We start from the raw sequence: 24,732 nt of genomic DNA, 5'->3' as shown, positions 1-24,732 counted from the left end.
CATGGCAGATGACTTTCAGAATTATTTCTCTTTTATTTTTTGCATTTTGGACTGACAAATCCTTTTGATATCTACCTTCTATGCAAAATCAGTGATGTTGCATCTGCACAGACTGTTTAAATTTAACAGCATAGAAACAAAGATGAAAACACTGCCTGGAGGGAGAACAGTGTCAAGTATTCCCACTTGGCGAGCCTTGTCAGGACATCTTCGTATTGCATTGCTGAGACACTATTCCTAATGCAAGTCTCTACTGGGACTTTTTTTTATGTCATATCTTCTTGTTTCGTATCTTCCTGTTTCCCTTTACCGCCTCTTTTCCTCAGAGGGCTATAAAAATTGCTCCTTTAGAGTTGTTTTGGCATCTGTGGTAAGGTTCCTTAGCACCTATTATGACGGTTTATTTTCACCTCAAAGGGGAATCCCCCCATTAAGTATTTACTGCCTTGTCATCAGATGATGCATTTGGTATCTGCGGGATTAAACCCGCAGCCTCCCGCTTCCCCAAATGCGTTTACCATTGCAGCCATAGTAAAGCATTAGCTACGTTAATAGGGGCATAGATTTAACCTGCAACAGCCCAGAGCAGTGGCCAAAGCAAATGCTTGTTATTAACTATCAGAATACTTTCCATTCATTTGCACAGCGGTCCTCTGGGATGGCAGGGCTAACGGCAGCCAGACGAGAGCTTGCTACTCCAATTACTCTGCTTGCTCTGGCCATCTCCTCCCCGCCACCCGTCACTAATCCGCATGCTAGCGTGGAGGAGACAACTGACTTGCTGGGGAGGGACTTGAAATGCTGAAAAGAGAAGAAGCCAGAAACATTTTGTGTTTCCTCCTTGCAACAAAATGCTGTGGCAAGTGCTGGAGGGAGGTGTTTGAACTTTGCGTTGCAGCGGTGATGTGTGTGTATGCATGAGAGCAAGAAACGCAGCAAGCCAAGGGAAACACAGGGGGACCCAGCAAGGTCAAAGAGAAGAAGGGGCACATTGTGGACACCCAGGGAAACCCTCCTCCTCCTTGTGAGTGTTTAGGGGCCAGAATGTAGCTGAGGTTTCCTGGATAGGGGGTGCTGGGGGGGGGCATGGTCCTGCTGGGCTCGCAGGGCGTGCTGGGACCCTGGGGCTGAAGCAACGGGCAGCCATGGTGCAGAGCAGCAGCATGAGCCCTTCCCGAGGAGATGATACCCTGAGAGCTGGACACATCTGTTAGCTCAATGTCTGTGGAGGGGAGAACAAAGAGAAAGCAACAGAAGAAATGCAAAACGCATTTAAAAATACTCTTTCATTTCCCTTTTTGCCAGAAGCAGAAGTACTTAAATAACAGAGGACAAAAGCAGCTTTTGCAGCATTTCCAAGAATCAGGAAAAATAACAAGTCCTCTGAGAAGAAGTGTTTTTATGAGACTTTATGCTGTGCTACCAGGCCTGGGCATGCAGGAGGGGACCCTGCAATTCCTCCCTCTCTAATGCAGACGCCAGCTCCGTGGCTGCGGTATTTCAGAGCGTGATATTTTGTATATGCCACCGCTACTCATTTTAAAATGAAACTTTCAGAAGGATAAGAGGCTCTTTTTTTGAAGGTACTAAGCTTGTTCCTTTGTCAGAGGAGATTTATTTCTTATGATCATGTGCCGAAGCTTTATTTTGCACGTGTAAGAAATAAGTATATATAGTAAGAAGGCATATATAACAAAAGTCAAGTATCTTGCATAGCATCTGGTCTTGTTCAACATCATCAGTGACCAGGATGAGGGGATAGAATGCACCCTCTGCAAGTTTGCAGATGATACAAAGCTGGAAGAAGTGGCTGACACACCAGAAGGCTGTGCTACCATTCAGTGAAACCTGGACAAACTGTAGAGCTGGGCAGAGCTCAGTAAGGGCAAGTGTAGGGATCCTACACCTGCATTCATGCAGGTTAGGGCTGTCCTGCTGGAGAGGAGCTCTTCAGAGAAGGCCCTGCATACCAGGCTGACCATGAGCCAGCAGTGTGATCTTGTGGCTGGGAAGGCGAATGGTACCAATGGGGTGCATTGCACAGAGTGTGGCCAGCAGGTGAGGGAGATCATCCTCCCCCTCTACTCTGCCCTGGTGAGGGCACACCTGGAGTACTGTGTCCAGTTCTGGACTCTCCACTTTGAGAAAGATGGGGACCTTCTAGGGAGATTCCAGTGGAGGGCTGCAAGGATGTTTAGGAACCTGGAGTGTCTCTGTTACAAGGAAAGATTGAGAGAACTGGAAGTGTTCATCCTGGAAGAGACTGAGAAGGGATCTTACCAATGCTAATAAATATCTACAGGGTGGGAGTCCATTGAATGGGACCAGTCTCCTTTCAAGCAGTGCCCAGCAGCAGAACAAGGGTAGGCGGGCACAAACTGAAACATGGGAAGTTCCATCTGAACATAAGATGTTTACTGTGAGGGTGACAGAGCTCTGGAACAGCTGTCCTAAGAGATTCTGGAGCCTCCTGTGGAGATACTCAAAACCCATCTGGATAACTTCCTGTGCAATCTACCAGGGGCAACCTGCTTTAACAGGGATGTTGGACTCAATAATCTTCAGAGGTCCCTTCCACCTTCTGAGATTCTGCGATTCGATAGCTGACTTCCCAGTTACATCAAGAATCTGTCCCTGATGGACTAATCCTAGAAAAAATCCTATGCTCAGAGCATCTGCCAGCTTCACAGTACAGCATCTTTAGAAGTCAGCCTGAAGTCACTCAGTTTTGCATGCTACAGTCTCTGTGCACCAGAGCTGAATTTTTGCTTAGGCTTTCCTTCACCTCCTCACCCACGCTGTCCCTATTGCACTGGTGGGGAACTTTGTGGTTTAAGCTTAAAGTTTGCTGCGCCCCTGACCCAGTGTGACCATTAAGGAGGTATCTGACCTTCTGGTGCCCTCCCTCAGTCAAGCTGGCTGAAATCAAGTCTGCTAAAAAGCAGATGTTGCACTTGTGTGGATTATTTCATTCCTCAGTTTGCTTAATTTCTACATAAACATTTAATTTTAATACGTAAGTCTTTTCCTGGTGAGAGAAGTGTTCAATGATGTATTTAAATTAAATACTGTGCCTTTTGGCTGAAATGAAGTCCATTTTGAGAGCTTTGCCCTTAATTTGTTGCTTTTTTTTCCTAAGCTTTATGATTTAAAAAAGATACAGTTAGGTTAATACTGTAATGTTCTTCTAGATGGGCAGCAGATCTGGGAAATGGAGGCGACAGTGGATAAAGATAAGAGCCAGCCTGTAAGTATGCAAAACATTGGATGTCCTCTCCTTGTGCTTCTCAGACAGCAGCTTGTATTCAGGGGGTAGTTTCCAAAGAGCGTCTCAACAGAAAGAGCTGCTATCTGACTGCTGTGAGGCACAAATGTCAAACGCTTCAGTAGTAGATGTGCTGCAGAAAGAAACTATTCATTTAGCAGTAACCCACAGCAAATTGAATAACTGCTAGATTTTGTGTTCTTGCAGAAGACACCATTGTATCAGCCCAGTTTTGAAAGAGTCCTCTGCAGGATGCTGGCTGTCCTGACTTCCTTTTGCCTATGTGGAAGTCTTGGGTGCACTGTACTGTGCAGGACAGGATTTGCACTACAGTATTTAAAATTAACATTGGTCTTTCAAGGGAATGAGTCTCATTGTTCACTTTGCTACTGGGACTGTACTGTAGTAGGTCAGCACATTTAGGAGCTAGCACTTGCATTGCCATGGGCCATGCCTGCCCTTGTGGAAGAGAATGGGGCACTCACTGTTAATTTCCATGGAATCAAGATCTGGCTGTAAGTAAGAAACCTATAGAATAACCAAGTTTATCCTAACACAAAGAGGGAAATCTACAATACTTATTTGTTTATCAAGCACCCGTTCTGTGTCTTTTATTTGTAGCTGAGATCTCTGCCTGCAAATTGAGGATAACATCAAGTACCAGAGAGGATACAGTGCATAAAAACCAATTTGCTAATACCAAAAGTCTTCCTGTTTTTCACCATCTGTTCTTTTTTCCTTTCTTCCTCACATAGTGTTCTTTATTGGGATGAACTGGGAGGTTTCCCTTCCTCGATCCCTGGGCATGTAATGGGGGAGATGCACGCAACAATCTGCTGCTGGCCTCAGTTACTAATGCTGCTCCGTCCCCTTTCGCTGTTTCAGAGCATGCTCTTTGTAGAAATACCGGAGTACCGGAACAAGCACATTCGCACACCTGTGAAGGTGAATTTCTATGTCATCAATGGCAAAAGAAAAAGAAGCCAACCCCAGCATTTTACCTATCACCCAGGTAATTCTCAAGGGCAGTGCGAGTCGTTGCCTAGTTCTCATGAGCGAGATGTTATTTTCCACTATGTTGTTTCCCCATTATACGAGGATCTAAATTTTACTAAGTTCATTCAGCTAATTGCAAATAAGTGCTCAACAACTGTTTGGTTTAAAGGATGCGTGTGATTTCAGATTGAGAATTTCCCATAAACTTAAGGGGGCAGCCACGTAGGCCATGGACTGATTCTGCCTCATTCACTTGATGGGAGTTTGCCAACAACTTCAGTGGGAGCAGACTCAGTTTGTGACATGATTTGACCCTGTGAAAACAATGAGCATTGCCTTCCCCAGTTGACGTGTACAACAGTAAGATAACATCGGATCTGGGAAAATTAAAAAGGGCTTGGTAAGGAGGAAGAAGAGTAATATATACTCTTCAGAATGGAGTTGTTGAGAAAAATATGAGTGCTTTTGTGATGTTTTAACTCTTGGGAATTGATGAGCAATCTCACAATAAACGCAACAGGATTACTAATGAGATTCCCATAATTTCTTAGCTTTGGCTGGGGGAAAAATGTTGTGAGAAAATCAGAGTATTGTGCTTGTGGAAACCAGAAAGCATAAAATAACAGTACCAGATTTTTTCAAGCTTCAAAATGACGTCTTAATTTGACTGGTTTCTAAGAACAAGCAAACATTCATCCTGCTTTTATTTTAATCTGCTCCAACTTAACAGTTGTTGATTCTCTTCTTAGGTGTATGAATTGTGTAGGACATCACTGACACAAAGGTTTAATGCAATGCTAAATTGTCCACCTATTGAATAATATTGAAAAGCACAATTTAAACACAACCTCTGAGACAGACTGCTTCAGAGTAGAAAGCTTACACTTCCCAAAGAAATAACACTGTTGCTTGACCATTATATGGTTTCCACTGTATGATATTTCTGTACTAAGCTTTGGGAAAGGTTTAAATTAAAAAAAAAAAAAAAAAAAAAAAAAAAAAAAAGCCTTAGAAATGTCAGAATTTGTCTGTAGAAGACCAGAAGACCATCATTTACTCATACTAAGGCAACTTTTCCGAAGTGGTGCTCTTTGTACTGAGGATATTACTTGTAGCAAAAGACCTGAAAGAGGGCCCTTCAGTAGTTCAGCACTGCCTTTGGTCACTGGCAAAATGTCTGGTAGAAAAGTGAAGCGCCGTATGTGTCACAGAATGACTGTTCATTCACTCTTCCTTTCAGATGCAAATATTACGTGGGACACCTATCTGTGGTGCTTCTTACTTTGCTTATGTTCCAGAATGGCTCTTAAGTGAATTAAAATATGGTATTTTTCAATTTTCAGAAATCTGTGGTTAAATGACTGATCAAAGACTTTCTGGAACATCTTAGTTCAAAATGCATTCAAGTGAGAGCCTCCCACCATTGCATATATATGTTTTGTTAAACTTAATGCCTGTGTGATATGAGCTTGCATGTGTAGATCTCATAAATGGTTTAAATCTCTTTTTACTTCAAGGAAAACTTCTCTGTTTCTCATCAGCTTGTTACGAATAACATCCTTTGCATGCTTTATTGTAGTACCATCAATCAAAACAGAGCCCATTGATGACTATGATCCAGCCCTAATCTGCAATACAGTACACAGTGGTCTGGGAACAGTCACACAGCCGTACTATTCACAGCACACAATGGTCACCGAGTCCCCTTCCTGTCTTGTGGCCACTATGGCTCCCTGCCAGCAGTTGCGCTCGGGCCTTTCTTCTCCTGATTCTCGATACCATCAGCAGAATCCAGCTGCAGTAGTATACCAAAGAAGCAAGAGCCTTAGCCCAAGCCAGCTGGGCTACCAGCAGTCCGGTTTGATGGCTACACCGGTTGCAATTTCAGATGCCCATAGGTCAGTGCTAGTGCATGCTGGTTCCCCAGGCCAAACTTCAGCAGTGCTCCACCACTCTCCAGGCAACCAGCAATCTTCTCCAGTGATTCACTACTCTCCAACCAACCAGCAGCTGAGGTGTGGAAGTCACCAGGAATTTCAGCACATTATGTGCTGTGAAAATTTTACGTCCAGTGTTGCAAGACCAAGCCAGCCCCAAGTCAGTCAAGCACAGAGATTAAGTCCGAGTTCATATCCTACCGTGATCCAGCAGCAGACAGCTTCAGGCCAGCGGGCAGCAAAAAATGGACAACCAGTCAGCGACCAGAAGGAAGTGTTACCAGCTGGAGTCACTATTAAGCAGGAGCAGAATTTGGACCAAGCGTACCTGGATGATGGTAAGCACCACTCTTCTCTTGTACGGTTTGATGGTTGGAGGGAGGGGTGAAGTTCATGGCTTGTAAATTCCACCTGTTCCTTGGCACAGCGATGACGAGGCCTCCTTCTGATGAGTGTGTGTATTTGCTGTTTGCTCATATAAGTATGCTTTTTGTCTTTTATCAATTGCATTTTTGGTAGATGGCAATGTGCTGTGGCTACTGTGCAGAAAGCAGCGTTCAGCAGAAACCCTCTGTCTTGCTTTGTGACATGGAGTGAGCTGTCAGGTTTCAAGCTGTTGCCATTTTGTTTCCGTTTGCCAAGCATTACTTTGGAAAATGGAGAAATTGAAACAAAATGCACTTTTAAATTATTTTTTATTATTCATATCAGGGCAAAGTCCACTCTGTAAAATGCTTTTGTACATTTTGTACCAAAAAAACCCCATTGAACAGTCTATCAAGGCCTGTAATGAATAGGGTTGTGCTGCAGGCAAAACTATTGCAGATGTTCTAGATGAACAGTAGGACATTGATAAGTAAAACAATGCTGTTTCTTTGTCATGAGCTTTGCAGATTTAGCCTTTAGGAATGAATATAAGTTAGAGTAAAGCCTTCTTTGAACGTATCCTGCTTTTTCTTAGGTAGGCAGATACTGGCAAACTGGTTGGTTGGTTCTTTTATTAAAATAGTAGGACTGTTCCTTGCAAGAGGAAATCAATGCAAAGTTAATACTAGCTGCTGGCTGCTGCAATCATGAAGGCCACTAGCGAAACTTACATTGATTTTACTGGAGCAGAGTGAGATTGCTTGATGTATTGCTGCTAATATAGAGTGTTCTTACAAAGTAAAGACTTGATTTTTGCATGTTTTCACTGCTTTTATCCTTTCAGTCTGGGTAATTGCATGCATGATTTGAGATTTCTCCTTCAGTAGCCCCCTAGAGTTGTAAAATTGTGCACATGGAAGAATTTTTTTCCCAGGTTGAGGTACTGAGTGCTCTGTGGCTGTGTCATACGCAGTTTTGCTGCTTTAGTGGACGAGGTAGAACGTGTATTGTTTACTCCATTGGTCTCTGTTTGAAATAAATGTAATTGATACAGTTTTGGTGCTGTGACAGTAAAATCTGTAGAGTTTTTACCAATCTCCTTGTCTGAAAAGAAGAGTCAAGTTGGGCTGTAACAGTGAATATGATTTAGGAAATTTGCTAGACCTGCATGAAAACAGCTAAGAAAATCCACTTCCCGTTCAGAGAGTGGGGCATGATAGCAAAGCAAGATAATCTTTCTGATGATAAAAATGAATGCTGTGTTGTAAGGCACTTTTAATATGACTAGCTGAGGGGCTCTTATATGAGAAATACTTGGCATAAATCTTGTAAGAGAAACAGAAAGAAGGAAAGATGAAGTTAAAGCTAGCAAACTTTAGTCGAGCCCAGGTCCACTTAAATGAACTCCCAAAACAGACCACATTAATTGCAGTGAATTTTGAATCAGGCCAAAAGCATGTAAATGCAGCATGGCTCACAAGGGATGCACTTGACCTCTGTTCTAAGAGGAGCCATTGGGCAGAACAGCAGCAAGTTAGAAATGAAATACCAGGCTTTTGTCTGAGAGTTAGAGATTAATATATCAATTCATCAGCACAAATCAAGCAAGGTGATGTTGGTCACATCCAGCTCCTTACTGACTTCAATGAGTTCACATCAGTTAGAGAAGTGTGACTTGGAAAACTGTGATTTACTTCAGGACTTTGCAAAACATTTGATTCTGAAATGTTCAGGACTTGAATTGAAAAGCCACTTTGTTTTGCTGCTGGGGAAAAGTGACTCAGAACTTAACAAAAGCCATATTTTTCCTAGCTAGAAAGTTTATTTTTGTGCTTTATAGTATTAAAAGAAACCAAACCCAAAGGATTATGGAGGCTTTGCCCTCAAAACCCTTTTATCCAAAAAACTCCTCTGAGATAAAGTGAGCCGTTAGGTCTTGGGATCTTTCACAGACACACACTGAGGTGATGGTTCCTCAGCCTGGCTTGGCACGAGCGCGCTGCCCTGTCGCTGATGTTCACATGTTAGGCAATGACTGTCCTGGTGTCTCTTGCTTCCCTTCTCTCCTCTTCCCTTCCCCCATCTTCCTCCTCCCTCCTCTTTGTTCTTCTTTCTCCATATTTCTGCTGACAGTCCAGCTTTCGACTCTTCCTGCATCTCTGACCCCTTCTTCTCCCCTCTTGTCTTCTGTCTTCATGCTTAACACACACCCTTAATGTTCTGGACTTTGCTTCTATTCTGAGCTCTGCCATGAACTGCTTGTGTGCCCTGGGACAGCCCCTGCTCCATCAGTCCTCACTCCTGAAGCTGCCGCCTCTCAGAAGGGAGTACAGAATCCCAGTGTTTGAGCCTTCCTGGATGTGACCAGGGAAGAACATCTCGTAGATAACACAAGTACTTTAACACAATTATTTTACACATATATATGTACATTCAGACACACACACAGCTTTCTGATGAACTAGTGTAAAGACGAATCCCCAGAGGAAGGGACTGTACGTGGAAAATAAGCAGCAAAATCTTTGCCTCGCAGATTCATTCCTCTTGTAAATACATTGGGAGTGAAGATAAGTGGTCGGGAAAACCTTCAGGGGACATCAGGAGATGCTGGCAAGACGCGATTTGTTTCAAATGCAGGTGAAGAAAGTAGGAAGATTGAGCTTCAGCCAAGGCCTCAATTTTGTAAAGCTCATCACCAAAACCAACCACTGCGGTACGAGTTGTAAAAAACTGATTATTTGCAACACCGTCCAGAACATATTGGTGTTGACTTGCACAAGAGCAGAATGGAGAGCAAGCATGGCTGTGGCCTGGGGCACTGGCTGTGCTCCTGCTGCAGAACCAGAGGTTTCCTGCACAGCCCTGGGAGGCTGCTCAGCTGCCTGCCACAGCTCCCATCTGTCACACAGAGATACTGGGATGGTGTGAGAAGAGCAGGAGGAGGGTGAATGTATCACAGGCAAAGCATTCAGATGCCACATGATCTGAAAGTGTCCTGCAGAAGTTCAGTGTAAATGTGGTGTTAGGTCTTTCCATGTACAAATAAATGGATGTGTAGCTGTTGTTTTATCAAGCTGCCTGCCCCGGATTTAGTCCTTCTTTTAGCTTTAGCTGTCACACTGTGTGCTTTTTGCTTTACAAAGAAAAGTGGTTGTCATTATTCAGATGGTAACTATCAAACCACATCTGATGCTCAGAGCTGTCTGCTTGATATAGCATCTTTAAGTGATTTTTGGTGCACCAGTAATCTTTAATGGCGAGAAGCGAGGCAGATGCTTATGTAGTGCAGTCAGATGATGATTGGCAGAGGTGTTTCATAGTCAACTCATGCGTTCCAGAGAAAATTTCACATGCAGAAGAAAGTTCTTAGAAGACTGGTCTGCAATGTGTGCAATGGCACGCCTGTAATTCACCGGCACTTTCCCCTTTGCTGTGAGCAATGTGTTCATCTCCACCACAGTAACCATTGCCCTCACTTGGGAGTGTGCAAGATCTCTGCGTTTTCTTTTTGTGTTCTGTCATTCAACTACCAGAAAATCCAGGGTCTGAAATCGAATGCAATTCTTTCCTTTCCTCCATGGACAGGAGGATCTTTTTCTGAGCTTTTCTCTCTCTTCGCAGAAGGTGGTTGGAGGATTTATAGTTGTCTTCATCGTGCGTCTGCACTCGACAAATGCAGAGAAAAAGAGTGATCCAAGGCAGAGAGGGAAATGCCCTTGTTTCCCCGTGTTTTAGACAGGAGTGAATTTGCATGTTACAAATGAGCTGTGGTTCAGTGAGGGCAGCAATTTACATCATAAAAAGCCATGCTCTGTTTCTAATTAGAACTACTTTTCATAGAAGGTGTGGTCATTTCTGCTCAGACAGGGTTTTACCAAATGTGAAGCATGTTCATTCTCCGAAGCATTTCGCTCAAACACACCAGCAAAGCTGTGTATTCATCAGACTCGTTCCTGATGCTCTGACTGACTTTATTCCAGATTTTCTGTTCTCTGCTGGGACCTTACACCACTCACAGAGCACACTGCATGCTTCATTTTTGGATTGCTGCTGTTGTGTTTGTTCACATTAGGACTGAAGTCTTGCAGTCACATGCCAGAGTCCTGCTTTGCTGGGTGTGACATGAAAAAAGAACAAAAAGGTGGAAGGAGAAAGATTGCCGTATCAAGAAGCAGGTCTCCTGTGTTGTGTCACTGTTTGAAAATTCAGCCCCTTTTCAAGGCCGCTCATCTCCCAGTAGACTTTCTGAGTGACTGTCCTGCTGCCTAAAAACATGCAAAAGAAAACAAAGTGAGAAAAAGAAAAACCCATACATCTAAAATCAGCAGCGGAGGAAGGAAGAAAATGAATCAAGTGATTAAAACCATAGTTCCACTGGCACCTCTTTGTTCTCAAGCTCAGTAATCTGTAATTGGTGCAGTAAATGCCCACAGGCAAGTTGTGTTACAAAGCGTTTCCTGTTCAAAAGAACATGCAGGCTCCATTAGGAGACCACGGGCACAGCTGCCAAGAACTGACAGTGCAGGATGGGTGTGTGGACGCTCCCTCGGTGCCTCGATGGGCAGAGTCCCACCAGCAACTGATGCACCAAGGCTCTAAGCCCTGGTCCACACGATTTGCTGCTGTTTGAAGACTTAACCAGTGGACAGTTATCAGCAGAAAGCCCCTAGTTTTCAGAAGGCATCAAGCAATTCTCAGTGATAGTTTTGAAATGCTGGCAGAGTCACTTGAAAAAAAGAACTTGTTCATTCATTTAGGAGTTGAGAGCTTCTAAACCACAATAAAGTCCTTTCCCAGACTTGCTGTCCATTTGCTCCACGCTCGTGGCATTCCTTAGGCGGTCTGAATCACAGACAGCAGACAGCTCTTATAAAGACCATAGACACCCATCTGTTGGAAGACATCTGCCAAAATAGACTATATCCACTTTCAGTTTAAAGGGATAACAACAGTCACATTTTTCAGTGCAGTGACATTATTCGTTCAGTGCAGAGGAACACTAACAAACTGAGATAATTCCACTGCAGAAAGCAGCAGGCAAGGCTTCTTCCCTGCTCTTACAGACGGATGAAGTGGAGCACGGAGCTGCTGAGTGATTTGCCCAAGGTGATGCAGAATGCCACTGGTAAAACGGCAGCTGGCCTGAGGGATCCCAGGCTGCCAGGACCCCGTGTGCAGGCACAGGGGTAGCAGTGAGACAGTGAAGGCACAGCTCACTTGTGCCAACAGGAGGAATGGCAGAGTTGCTCTCTCCTTTTTTTTCTTTCCAGCAAACTCACTTTCTTTTTTTACTGTTTATATCTAAGCATACTATCCACTTTATAGAACTGAATCATTGACTGCTGGCAGGGGTACATTGCTTGTCTCTGAGAACAGGTGTGGTTGTTAGAAACACCTTCATTTCTTAGTGCACAGCACTAAAAAGTGCAGAGAAAGAGCAAAGCTGTCGTAAAGCAAGAGCAGGGTGTAAGAAAAATGAGTCAGTGGTCTTCCTGTCAGCTAGGAGTGACACTGAGTGTTCTGCACAGAGAGTCTTTCAGTTCAGTCAACATCGTAACTGTTTTGACAACATTTTTTTGAAACGGAGGCTGTTAGAAATGAGAAATGTGAAGATAGGAAATGGTTTATAACAAAACTGTGCAAAGCCAGAAAGGGGGTTAACTCCTAGAGTTACCATTTTGCATCGAACTGGGGGAGCGCTTTCTGGAAACCTTTCACAAGCCTTGTCTTAGGCAGCTTACCACATAACTGTGCTGGTTGAGGTGGCTGATATTTTTTTTTTGCTAACACAGCTATTATGGTAAGAGCCCTTGTATCGACACAGCTCTGTTGGTGTAAAACCGCTGCAATCAGCACGTCTGGTGCCAAGGTGGGAAGCACCACCAGCTGCTTTGCGGAAGGGTTCTGTAGCAGCACGGCCACGGCTGTGCAGGAAGGGTTTCACCAGCAGCACCAGTGCCTCTCAGCTGGCTGGACTTGTAGAGGTAGCTGCAGCCCATGTCATAGAATGGATTCCCACATGGGTTACGGTTGCATGAGCTCAGCTTTGCATGCTTACCACCTCAAAATGAATCCTGATGCCATTGCTCCTGCAAAGATGACGCAATGTGCTGGATTCATTTATTATGAAGATGTGTTGTTGGGGGGAATTGTTCCCCCTGGGAGCTACACCAGCAGCGAGGTGTGCTTTGTCCTCATGGTGTATTCTGTTGTCTCCCCTTTAAGATCAATTCTTTGTAATTGGTGTAAGTGTAACCAGTCATCTGCATTGCGTCCACATGGCAGCTCAAAGGTTTTGCTAATTCTTTGTAATTTCATTGTGAGTCTTGGAATATTGATAGTGATTTAAAGTCCCTATGCGGGCAGCTGCAGCAAACTACGAGATTTTTTTCTCTTAGTGATCTTTTCAAGTTTGACCCAAGAAAAGCAACAACAAAAAAATTAAAACTATGACCGTGTCTTGGTCTTCCGGGCGGGCAAAAAGGATGCAGCAGGGATTGACTGCCCGATTTTTAAACCAATCTCATGGTTATTAGGTGCATGACTCACAAGCCTTCAGCACCTGTGTTTGGTGTTGATGCTTTTCACAGTTTCATTTGTTACAAATGCTGTTAGTGTTAAGAATGCACGAAAGTGAGAAAAGAGTAGAGATGTTTTCTCCCCTGAAATGCCTGTATAATGGAGGATTCCCATCCTGCTGTGTGGGTCAGGGTGCAGGCAGCTCAGGCAGTTTTCAAACTGCGCTTCCAAAATATTGCAGGCAGGTGTAAAGAGCCCCATTGCATTGGAAGGTTGGGACAACAACTGCACATTTACTCTAACTGTTGTGAAATGAGATGCCTGGAGAAAGTAACCATCTTGAAGATACACGGCCTGGTTGTGGTGCAAAGTGAAAGGCAGTTGCAAAGCCTTCTGCTACAGGAGAGCGGCATGTTTCACACCAGCAGCACTGCTGTGGCTGAGGGCAGCTGCTGGCAGGCAGCACTGCTGTGGCTGGGGCACTTGTGGCCCACGTAGCTTTCTGTCTCTCACAAGAATTATTCTGTCTCTCATAAGAATTATCACCCTGTTGGTGAATAATTTAAAATTCATTTTTCTGCCACTAGCTTTTCATACTTCACTTCTTAAAAAATACCATTATTTATAGATCCCTAGCAATTCAAAATAAAAAGGACAAACCATCCGAATTTCCCGTCAAAGGCAATGTTCTTATACAAACTCTGAGCAGCAGGAGCAACTTTTCGGCCCGGCAGAAGCTGGTATGGCCTTACAGTACCCAGTCACTTTGTAATGCTAGTTACTCACCAGTTTCCAAGAGACTTGTATGCTCTAGCTTGGATGCAGTGTGCTGTTCGAGGAATTGTAAAAGCAGAGTGGACAAATGCACAAGACAACCCTGCATTGGCTATGGGAGGCACTAAATGACCTAATAGGTCATTCCTGCTTCTGCGATCTGAAAAACAAGCAGCACATCTGTAGTCACGCCAGCAGGGACGTCAGAGATAGGAGAAAGAAAGCAAATGCTCGAAGACTGTAATGTTCCCTTCCCAGCAACCAGCTTCTAATGTGAGTGTTCAGCCAGCTGCTAACTGTCACAGTCCCTCATTTTGTAACATAACTTTTTCTGTGTTTGCCGAGAAGAAGCCAGAGAAAGGTAAAAGCCAGCCTAAAATGTGTAAACAATGCAGTTGTGTCTGAATCATCTCTCCAAGTCCCCGTGCTTCAATTTTGCAAGCACAGAAGTCTGGGCGTATATCCAGCTGTGAATTTCACAGATGGATCCTCTCTTTAAAGGGGTCTGTGCAAAAACCTAAATCCAAGTATTCCCAGCTTTGGAAACTGTCCCATTCTTCAGTATAGGTGCGTGTCTGCTACAAATACCACAGTCTGCTTGGCAATTAAAACTCTGATCTCTCTATATTCACATGACTCATGGTTCGATAACGTTGACTTTGGAAACTTGGACCTGAGTTAGATTTAAGCAGTGGATTACATTAGATATAAAGGAGTTAAATCTTCAGCTACTATAAGCTAGAGCAAAAGCAGTGAGGATCAAAGGACTTTGGGGGTGCTGCCCATGTGACTCAGCAGAGCAGCACTAATTCACTAAGTGAGAAACTGGTCTAATACTCTCCATCTCCCTGCAGGTTCTCTTAATCCACACAGTTCTCATTTTAATCAAGACACGTCTTTTTGTGGTTTTTTAATTTGGAAACTGTTTGCACTCCAAAACGGACTAAAGCCTGCCCTCAGCTGAACAAACACCATGTATTTAGAGTGAAAGTGTCATCGAACTAGATTTAGTGAGAAAACAATTATTGGCTTCTGCCCATGGACACTGGAGTGATAGGTTTGCATCTGAGGGAGAATTTCGCACGTGGAAAACTGGCAGGTGTGACAGGGGAGAACAGGGCACGGCATCCCATCCTGCACTCTGGGCACGCTTTGGCTCGTGGCAGGGAGGTACTCAGCAGTCCTGGTGTGCACCAGGGTGCAGCGCATGGCAGGGAGATCTCACAGCTGTGCAGGGACAACCAGGTGACACTGTGTGGCTTCATCCTTTTTCAGTGCTTCTGTGTTGATGTGCTCTTCCTTCGTGCAAGGATGCTGAGCCTTTGTTTTTAACATGCAGAGGATAATCTGGAGCAGGGCAAAAGCACTAAATTAGAGGAGTATGAGCTTGCAATCATTCCCTCTGATTATCTGTGCCAGGGGAGCCAAGTCAAAGATTCCCAAATGGTGGTGTGGTTTGGTGCAGTTTCTTAATGATGAATGACTTCATCATTCATGAATGAATCAAGTCAAACGTAGGACAAATAGTGAGACACATGAATGACTCTTATGACATTTGCAGTGTCTCAATCGGTGCTGATTTATTTAGGTGGTTTCTAAGTTTCTTAGGAAAGAGTGAGAATGACTAAATGAGGGGGGAACCACTTCAAAAGAAGGGGAGTCAATGGTGAAAGTATTGTGACAGTTAAACCCCCCTGGGTTCAGTAGCTGTCATTATGAGCAATGCAGCACTGGAGATGCTGTCAGAGCGCAGCTCCAGGAGGCTCAGTAGCCCCAGGGCCAGAGGAGGCAGAGTGATGCACCGGGCACTGCTCTCCTGTCCAGCCAGACACCTCCTGCTGCCTGGGGGATGCTCACAGCCCCCTGGGGTTTCCCATTCCTGTGTGGAGGGAGTGGGCTCTGAAGGTGTCCATGGAGGTGCTGGTGCTGAGCGGTTCCTGCCCTCAGATGTTGTGTGCAGAGCTTCAGTCACACGAGTCACAGGCCAGCCCCCCCAGCCCAAAGTAAGGCTTTTCTGTAGCTAACGGTCACTGTCTGGCTGTCCTGTTGGCTTAGGTGTGTCCCTCAGTTCAAGGCCTTGGATATGCAGTAACTGTGTTTGTACAAATTGATATTCGCTACAGGCTGGAAATTGTCTGAAAATGTGGGCACTGGGCAGGTGCACAGAACAGACTGGTGTGGCTCGAATCAGACGAGGAGCAGGGCAAGTCAGAGAAGACTTCTGAGATTTATAGTTTTTAACTACACTATGTCTTGTGTGTCTTTTTTCTTTAAAATTACATTAGTTTTTCCTTATCTGGTTTCTTCTTTACACATATGCGTTGGCTTTGAGTGGAGTGCTGTCTTTCTTCTTGGAATGAGTACCAAGGTCCTATCAGCCAGCAGACAAGTCAAGAGGGCTGTTAGTGAGGAGGGCTGGCTTGGAGGAGTAGCAGATTTAGTGCTCCTCTGACCAATTCTGTCATGCAGAACAGCATCTCTGCTCTTCAGAAACCACCATCGAGGGCGAGTGGCTGTGCACAAGGCTGGAAGAAACCTCTTCTGCGTGCAGCATTCTCAATAGGCAGCGTCCCCCAGCAGTGCAAACCAGGTAGCCATTAATCCCAATTAGACTATAATACTTACAAGTCTTCTGTCAAGTTGTGGTCAGTATAAGACATTCATTTCCTCCCACGCATGCAATGAGAGATGTGTGCAGCCGATGGCTGGGCTCTTGCAGGAGCCTCCTGCTGCCACACACGGCCACACTGCACCCAGGTGGCTCTGGGCTGAGGAATGGGAGCAGTCAGCCAAGGGCTGTGTCTGCCTCAGCCTCACTGCAGAGGTCGCTCTGCTCGTTGTGTGTCCTCACCAAAACCTCCCGAGCATGTCTCTGTTCAGGACTCAATGCTGATGCACAGCCGGCAGATGCACAGTGGTCCGGGGACTCCCTGGCTGTGGCACACAAGCAAAAATGCTTTGGCAGACAAAGAAACGAGAAAATTAACTTTCTCGTCTTCAGAAAGCAGTGCGCGCCATCATGCCTGGATGGATGGAATTTGTTTTGATAGCAAAACAAGTTCTATGGAAACCATTGTGAACGCTGCAGTGAGGCTGCCCAGGAGAATTGGGGAAAGCCGCTTTTGTTTGTTGTGCTTGGCACCGTTTTGCTCTGGATGAAGATGCTTTAATTTTGTGGGGAGACCCAAGAGAGCATTCCTCTTTTTCCATACCAGAAAGCCTTCCAAGATGGCATAAGCGTCCCCTCTTTCCAGCTGCTCCTTTCCAAACACACTGTGCCTCCTAAAGATAGTCTTTACAGTGGCTGGGGCTGGTGGAAAACATGAAGCTTGCATGGATTAGCACAGGAATTCATTTGGGCTGACGAATTGGGTTTCCCTCTATAAACAGCACTAGTGTTTTCGTCTTCTGGACAGCACAGCAAACTTCACATCCTCTTGCTCCTCAGCCCGCCTCTCCCACACTGTGCATGCATCCAGCAGCCTGGTAACAGACACACGAGGTGCTGCTGCTGGGGGTGGAGAAGAACAGGCCTTCAGCAAGGCGTTCCCAGTCTCCCCCCTTCTCAGACGGTTTTTTTCCAACCCTTTAAAGAGATAGTGTGATTATTTTGTTTTCTTGGTTTATTTTTGTTTCCAGGTAAAAGGGGAAATTAATCCCTTCTCCTCTGGTTTAGCGACCTTCCAAGCAGCCCACACTGCATGTTTGTGCATTTACTTTGTAGCTTTGTGTATCTTCAGCTATTATACACTCATCATCTGCAGGAATCTGGGATTCTCTAAAGAGGGTTTTGTCCGCTCCTTTTCCCTGCAGACTTTGGTCTTTTTCTTTGCTCTTTTCCCCGTATTTCACACTGTTGTGTCGGATTGTGCTGATTTTTGTAGCCCCCGTGGGTGTGAGTGGCCAAGGAGCTGTGTCCAGAATCCCAGTTCCCTGCCCCTCCATCCTTCCCTTTTCTCCCTCCCTGCTGTAAACCCTCCATCAAGCCCTTCCCTGGCATTCTTCTCAACATCCCTTCTGCAACAAATGCACTTCTGTAGAGCTCATGCTTTCTTTTATAGCTCACTGGGGTTGTTATCACCTATCATTGGTTCCCTCGGCAGTGCCAGTTACTGCACTGAGCAGTGGTTCTGTCTGACTGTTCAGTCCTGGGTGATTTTGTCCAATTTACTGGGTATGGAATTAGAGTTGTGAGGACAAGAACTGGAGACTTGGGATTCAGCTGTCAAATGGAGGAACGGTTTAAGAAGTAAAGCCCTATCTGTTAACCACACTTAATCACTGTAAAATCCAAACCCTGTTAAAAGTTCTTCCCTTGGAGGTAAGCCTCAGTGCTCTCTCCTACCCTTTAAGGCACTGGTGTAGGCATTGCCATACTTTCAGAACAAGCAGTTGGAGCATGTTGGAGTCAAGATGATGCAGTTGGCTGCAACTAAGATATTTTCTCTGCCACATTATTTACTGTAGATGCCTGTTTGTGCAGGTCTTGACCACCACACTCTCCTCTGGTGAGGTTATGATGGAGTTCCCAGGAGGGTGATGAGGAAGCTGCCCCCAGGACGCCAAGGGGGGGAAGGTTCTGGCCAGGACATGGGCTGTCCCACTTTAAGCAGGCTCACTGAGGTTTTGCAGCTGGAGCATCAGCCATGCTGAACCATGCAAGGAAAACAAAACCCATCCGATTTCCAAAATACTAACAGCTGGATGCAGATGACATTACAGAATTAAAAAAAAAGAAAAAAGCACAACCAAATAAACCACTCTCGTGTTATTCTCTCCCTGTTCTGATGCTGCCCCTGTGCAGCAGTGGGGCCAGATCAAGTGCCTTGCACATGCAGTGAACAAGAAAGGCAGGCAGGGGGTGTTTCTGGGGTGCCCCTTTTGGGGGAGGGGAAATCCCCACTAGAGATGGCCAGCCCTTGGAACCATGAAAACTGCTTCTGTCTGCAGACACAAGGCTGCAGGCCTTTGTATCTTCAGCCCCTTCCAATCTCAGGCAGGGTCAGCAGTGACCAAACCCTTCCTGCAGCCTCAGCTGGCTGTTGCTAATACAGTGGTCATTTACAGCCCAAGTATGAGCTGTGCTTTTCTTCTCAGTGCTGTTTGAAGCTGTACCTGGGAAAGATAGCCCACAGTGTCACCAGCAAGGCAGGGGAGCAGCCTCCATGCCCACAGCTCCTCAGGGATGCTGGCACCTGGCTGGGCCATGGGCTGGAACTGCTCCCAGGGCTGTCAGCAGGTTTGGGGCAGTTGTCAGCTCTGCAAGGCTCCTTTTGCCTTCTTCCAGAACCCACTGCAGCCTGAGCCTGCTCTGAAGTGGTCTTGGCTTTTCCTGCTTAAACTTGAACAAGATTTATCCTCTTGGCTGCGAAGGGGGAGGACGCAACCTCTTGAGTAGAACATTTTCATTTTTAGGTCTCTTGAGGGGGTGTTTTTGTAGCACATAACATCTTCTCTCTCCTTTACTGAGTACCTGTGTGTTTTCCTGATGCTGGGCTCAGGCTGGCAGCATGATGCAGTGTCACTGAGTGATGGCAGCAGGAAGGTCACATCATGATGCTGCACAGATGCACTGTGAGCCTTCCTCATGGTGATGCAGGAGGCAGCACGACCACCCCACCAACAAATCAGCCCTTGCACCTTCCCACCTCTGGGTATCCCAAAAGACAAACCCTGATTCCTTTTGTAAGACTCCCTTTGTTGTTGGTTGCCAAACTTTTTTCTACCTTCTGTGCCAGGGAAATGCCAGTACAGCCCAGGCCAGATTCTGAGAGGTGATGTCTCTTTGTGTCTTTGTGTATTTTTTTTAATTGGGCAGATGTCTCATCCACAGGGATTTAGTTGAGAGTAAGCTACCAAAATACCTTTTCAGATCTGGCCTTTCAGAAGGTAACAGTGGCTTCATATGGTTTCATTACGCTGTGTGTGTATTAGCTGGGGCATTTCATTCATGTTGGCAGTCACCGTCCTTCTGAGACCACTCAGAAAGACATGCAGTGATCTTGGCCTTCAGATTTGCTACTGCCGTGTCTTCCAGCTGTCTGTGGCTAGTTCGCCAACTGCAAGACAGTGTTCCCATTCAGTCTGTGTTCCTAGCTGAAGGAATGGCCTGCCAATTGCTTTTGAATGTGTTCTGTAGTCTGATGAGATCACATCGCACATAAGAAAGTTTTATCTTTATTTTAGGCAAGAGGGTGTTTTATCATAGTGTGGTTCCAAAGCCTTCGTCGTTGGCTTGGAATTCACCCAGGAAGTGTAGCAATGGGTGGTTAAATGCAAACTAATAGGTTCAATATGAGCTACAGATGGAGAGCTCGTGAGCTGGCTGTGCAAACTCGTGTATAGAGAATGTTGTCATACAGCTGATGAGAACTTGGAAGGGATTAGGGCAGTCTTGCTAGGTACTTGCAGCATGCTCCTGAGATGTTGCATTGAGCAAAGCATTTTGCATCCAGCCTGGGCTGTGCGAGAATGCACACAGCTCAGAGACCTCACAATTGGAAAATTTGGGATGGCTCTTTAGATCCTGGGAAGGATTCCCTAGGGCAGTTTCTTTGGGTGATTGTTCCTACAGCTTGATCTAGAATTAGGATGGAGGTCTGCAGATAACTGAGGGCTCATTTTTGAACAAGTGTAGGTTATTGTGATGAGAATAGGAATAGCCCTGGCTGCACTTCAACCGAAGATAATCACTTCAACAACATTTGGACATGGAAAAACTCAGTTCTCTGAGTTTCTCTGGTAACTTATAACCCCTCTGTTCTCCTCTTCTCCTTCTTTTCTTTTCATACTGAAAACAAAAATTTTATCATTCACACTGTTGACTCAGACTGAAAGTTGTAAGTCTATGGATGATGCAGACACATTTTTCTGATGCGCTCAGGCTATTTCCTGTCAGAGGCTCCTGGCCTTCTTGAGGTGAGATGCAAAGTCATTTACAGCGTCTGCTCCACATACTCTTTTGCACTCCTTTTAGTTATAGGTGTTTCTTAAAATTAGTTCTCCCTCTCAATTCATCACAGTCTGAACTGTGCATACACTCCACAGTATTATCTATTATTTTTATTATTAGATTTCGGTATGGTAAAAACCCCTCATGGCTGAGATCTCCCTCATGACATTCGCTGCCTTGATCCAAAGGAGAAAAAGTTCTGCCTCTCAGGGCTTGCAGTCAAAGCCCAAAATAAAAGCTAACAGATGGATGTGTACAGACAGGCAGCATCTGGTGTGTGGCACCTACTTAACACTGTTATGTGAATTGTAACACTGTCAGTAACCACTTAAATATATTGAATGGTCTTCCCAGTGAACTGGGGACTTGTAGCTTTAAAAAGTTATTTGTTCTGTTGTCCTGGAGTGCTGTCACAAAGACCCCCCAACCTCTGGCCATGCCCACACCATTCTAACTCTTGCAAAGCAATGCTCTGAACAGAACTCACCCCTTGATGCAAAGGGAGAAGGTCCTGCCTCCAAGCAGGCACTTGCTGAAGGATGTGGAGTTGTGATAGAAAAATATGTAATGTGTAGTAGTACATAAAAGTAATTTCATGCTCCCATTCTCAGTGTTTTTCACTAAGGGTTCCTACTGCCCAAAAACCCTCTTTAAAATAAGGTACATAAACATAAGCCTTCTTCACACTTAGTGTTCCTAAGTGGTTTGTGAAAGGTGAAAGCAAAGTAATTGCAAACAGAAGGATATTTGCATGCTTGTTGCATAGGAAAGCTTAGTGCCTCTCAAAATTGTTCATAGGCCACGTGTGCATCTCTCCTACTACCTTGGGACAGTGGTTTTCTGCTATTTTCTTCTTAGAACCAGCTTCAACATTCAGACACGTTCACAGGGAAACCTGGTTTGCTGGACAGAAGCAGATTCTGCAAGAATCCACAAACTCTGCAAAGTTAAGACACACCAAAGATAAGGTGCCAGAGAATCAGAGCCAGTGAGTAGTTCTCTGGATTAACAGACATAAGCACTAGTGCTCAAGGGAGGAAAATAATTACATTATTGACTGTTTGTTCTCTACAAAACTGCCTGAAGGGAAGGGTAGCGCAGTTTGTTTCCCCTCAATTAAATATTTGTTAAATGGCTTGTTTCCCTTCAATTAAATATTTGTTCTGGAAGTTCCTTTATGACAGAAATATGAAAAGCAGCAGCACTGCCTATTCCTGTTACTTTCAGCTAATCCTGACCACGCTGAAACTGCTCTTCAGTTCCTACCCCCCCATTTATTTCCTGTTAAAAAAAAAAACAGCTTTCTCCCATCCTTTTTTTTTTTTTTTTAAACATTTCACTGAATGACTCACATCACCTCTCAGTAAATAGGTTAAATCTAGGAGAATGATGAAACTGCAAAGTGACATGTGAATAAGCAGCGCTATTGCTTGCGTGCCTTTCCTGCCAGCAGTTGCTATTTAGAGGCACTGTGGTATCTGAAGATTTCATTGGTGTTCAGACCATGAGGTGCAAGCTGCTGTAGGAAAAATTCATCACCAAGCTCCTTTGGTTTTGCTGTTTTTAATCTAGAAGAAATGTCTGTTAGTACCGAGTGGCATTGCTTTCCTCAGCAGTTATGTAGCAAATTCAGGTCCAGCGTGCACAGACAGAAGTAGATGTGAGCACAGCTCAGCCTGGAGCTCCGCAGCAGCCACAGAGTGAGCAAGCAGAGACTGCTGCCTGCTATTGCTTAAGGCTCAGTCCATCAGTGCAGTATTTCTGTATTTCTTTTGCCAACTAGCGTTGTTTAAGAAAATGAACTTCATCTCCTTCTGGTATCAGTTTTTGTTTATTTATTTATGATGTGAGCCTTCTGCTTGGAATATTTTGCTCGGTTTCACTGCACATTAACTAAAACTAAATAAAACTTCATCTTTTCTCAGTAACTTACTATCAACTAGAGAGCCAACTGCATGACTCAAACACGTGTCCTTCCCTTATGATTTCAGCCAAAACTCTCTGGCATTGGAGTACTGCAGAATGAAAGTCATATCTAAATATATGTGAGCAGAAAGAAAGTCAGTTAAAAAAAGACTTTGTTATGGAAAGCTACTACAAACCAAACCCACGGTGGCCTGGAGTTCCTCATCACACCCAGGCTGATCTAGTTTTCCACTTTCAAGGTATGCTTCCCAAAGTGGCTGCTGACACAGAAGAGCTGCACAAAGCTGTCAGCCCTGCTCCAGCCCCGTGGTGCTTTACTTAGTGACTGAGCAGACAAAGGGTTGACCTAGGAACTAAACAGAACATCTATCATCCTTCTAGCAGATTTAATACCTGGAGGTGTACTTTTCTCATAGCCAGCTGGTACAGATTCTTCCTCCATAATGTAGACAGGGTTTGCACCTATCTTACTATCTTCAGATTAAAAACAAAGATATTTGGGTACTGAAATCCATCAAGCAAACAGGAAATCACACTCAGGAGCACGATTAGTTCTTTCTCTTGCTCCTCCAGTCCACAACACTGGAACGAGAGAGCCGGGGCGTTGTGTGCATATGTCCTACAATATCACACAACCCGCTCCCTGGAGACGCTGCCCAGAAAGCTCAGCTCCATGGTTTCTAATAGATTGGCACGGGGATTCCATTGAATTAACAGCAGAAACCAACATGGCACCTGATGAACCTTACAGTCCCTTCCTTCAGCTCACCATAATACAACATTTGGCACCTGTTCCTCCAGGACAGTGTATCATTTGTGCACTTTTTGCACTTCTGGTTTCAGCCCCTTTATTACAGGGGTCTCCATAAACTGGTCTAGCAAGGAATTCAACAACCTGTTAACACCCAGTTCTCTTCTTACTGATTAATTGTGTGAAAGTCCTTCGGCCAGGGAAGTGTAGTGATTTTTTATTTTTTTTTTTACTAATCACTTACAGGTTCAGGTGCAATTTATTACTGATTTGCAAGATTGCAACCATTTGTGTAACAAGCTGAAGTGAAGCATGGCAGAACAAGAGGGGCACCCTACAGCTCAATGCATGGCATGTGGTGCAGGGAGAGCAGCACGGATTTCCCATTAGCTCCACCCATGCACCCCACTTTGCTTTGTGTTGCTGAGGAAAAATTTCCTGGAGGGAGCAGTTTGCAGAGTAACAATTTCTGCCCAGGGTTATGTGTGAATAAGCAAACACAGAGGGATGCCTGCCTGAAAGGACTCTCGGGCTGCCTGTGGTCCTGTGGTAGCTGCCTGCTTCTCCCAGCAGTACTCAGCATCCCCAAGACACAGCATCCCCAGGGTGAGGGCTGCTCCTCACTCTGCAGCCTTTGGGTGCCATAAAATGAAGTCAGAACACATAATGATTTTTGAAGTGCTCTTGGTTGGTTCAACTTTGATCATCCTAATAGAAATTCAGCCTGGACAGGGCTGTGAGCAGCCTGGTCTAGAGGGAGGTGTCCCTGCCTACGGCAGGGAGGTGGAACTAGATGACCGTAAAGGTCCCTTCCAGCCCAAACCGTTCTATGGTTCTATCATTCTTTGAAATACTCAAAATTAAGTTTTTTAGAGATACTGAGCGCTCCAGCCTTGATTGACGATTATGGGTTTGAAGATGCTATGTTGGTGCCTTACATTGGTGCCTACTAGGATGTTCGGGGAGCTCAGCACCTCATGCCTTTTGTAGATTGGGATTCAAGCTACCTAAGGGCTTTAGAACATCCTTTAACACTCTCTGCTATGTCCACACACTCAGTGTAGGCTCATTCTGTGCAGGTCATCATCACTTCAAGCTCTTTTTTCTGTTAGCAAGGCATGAGGTATTTAAGTTCTAAGCGTGACCTTTACAGTCTTCTTGCATTCTTCAGCCTCAAGTAGACCTGGACTAGATCTGATCCTCTGGAGGTATGCTGGGAATGACCAGGGCCCTGCAGCAAGGTGGG

General features: G+C 44.9%; 1 protein-coding gene across 7 annotated transcripts in view; it reads left to right on the top strand.

Annotated features, from left to right (window-relative positions):
* NFATC2 (nuclear factor of activated T cells 2) overlaps positions 1 to 24,732 on the top strand; it is an 88,235-nt gene that overhangs the window by 51,942 nt on the left and 11,561 nt on the right. For 6 of the 7 annotated variants that reach the window (XM_048963431.1, XM_048963427.1, XM_048963429.1 and 3 more), the window contains 3 exons: positions 3,192 to 3,247; positions 4,151 to 4,277; positions 5,841 to 6,536. In XM_048963431.1, coding sequence (XP_048819388.1) covers positions 3,192 to 3,247; positions 4,151 to 4,277; positions 5,841 to 6,536 — 879 coding nt within the window. Of the gene's footprint in view, positions 1 to 3,191; positions 3,248 to 4,150; positions 4,278 to 5,840; positions 6,537 to 18,340; positions 18,874 to 24,732 lie in introns of those variants that run through there. The other variant, XM_048963430.1, reaches the window with a different exon arrangement.

The sequence above is a fragment of the Lagopus muta genome, chromosome 16, assembly GCF_023343835.1.
Source record: "Lagopus muta isolate bLagMut1 chromosome 16, bLagMut1 primary, whole genome shotgun sequence".
Classification (NCBI taxonomy): Eukaryota; Metazoa; Chordata; class Aves; order Galliformes; family Phasianidae; genus Lagopus; species Lagopus muta.
The sequence above is the reverse complement of the archived record's forward strand: the minus strand, read 5'-3'. Positions and strand labels throughout refer to the sequence as shown.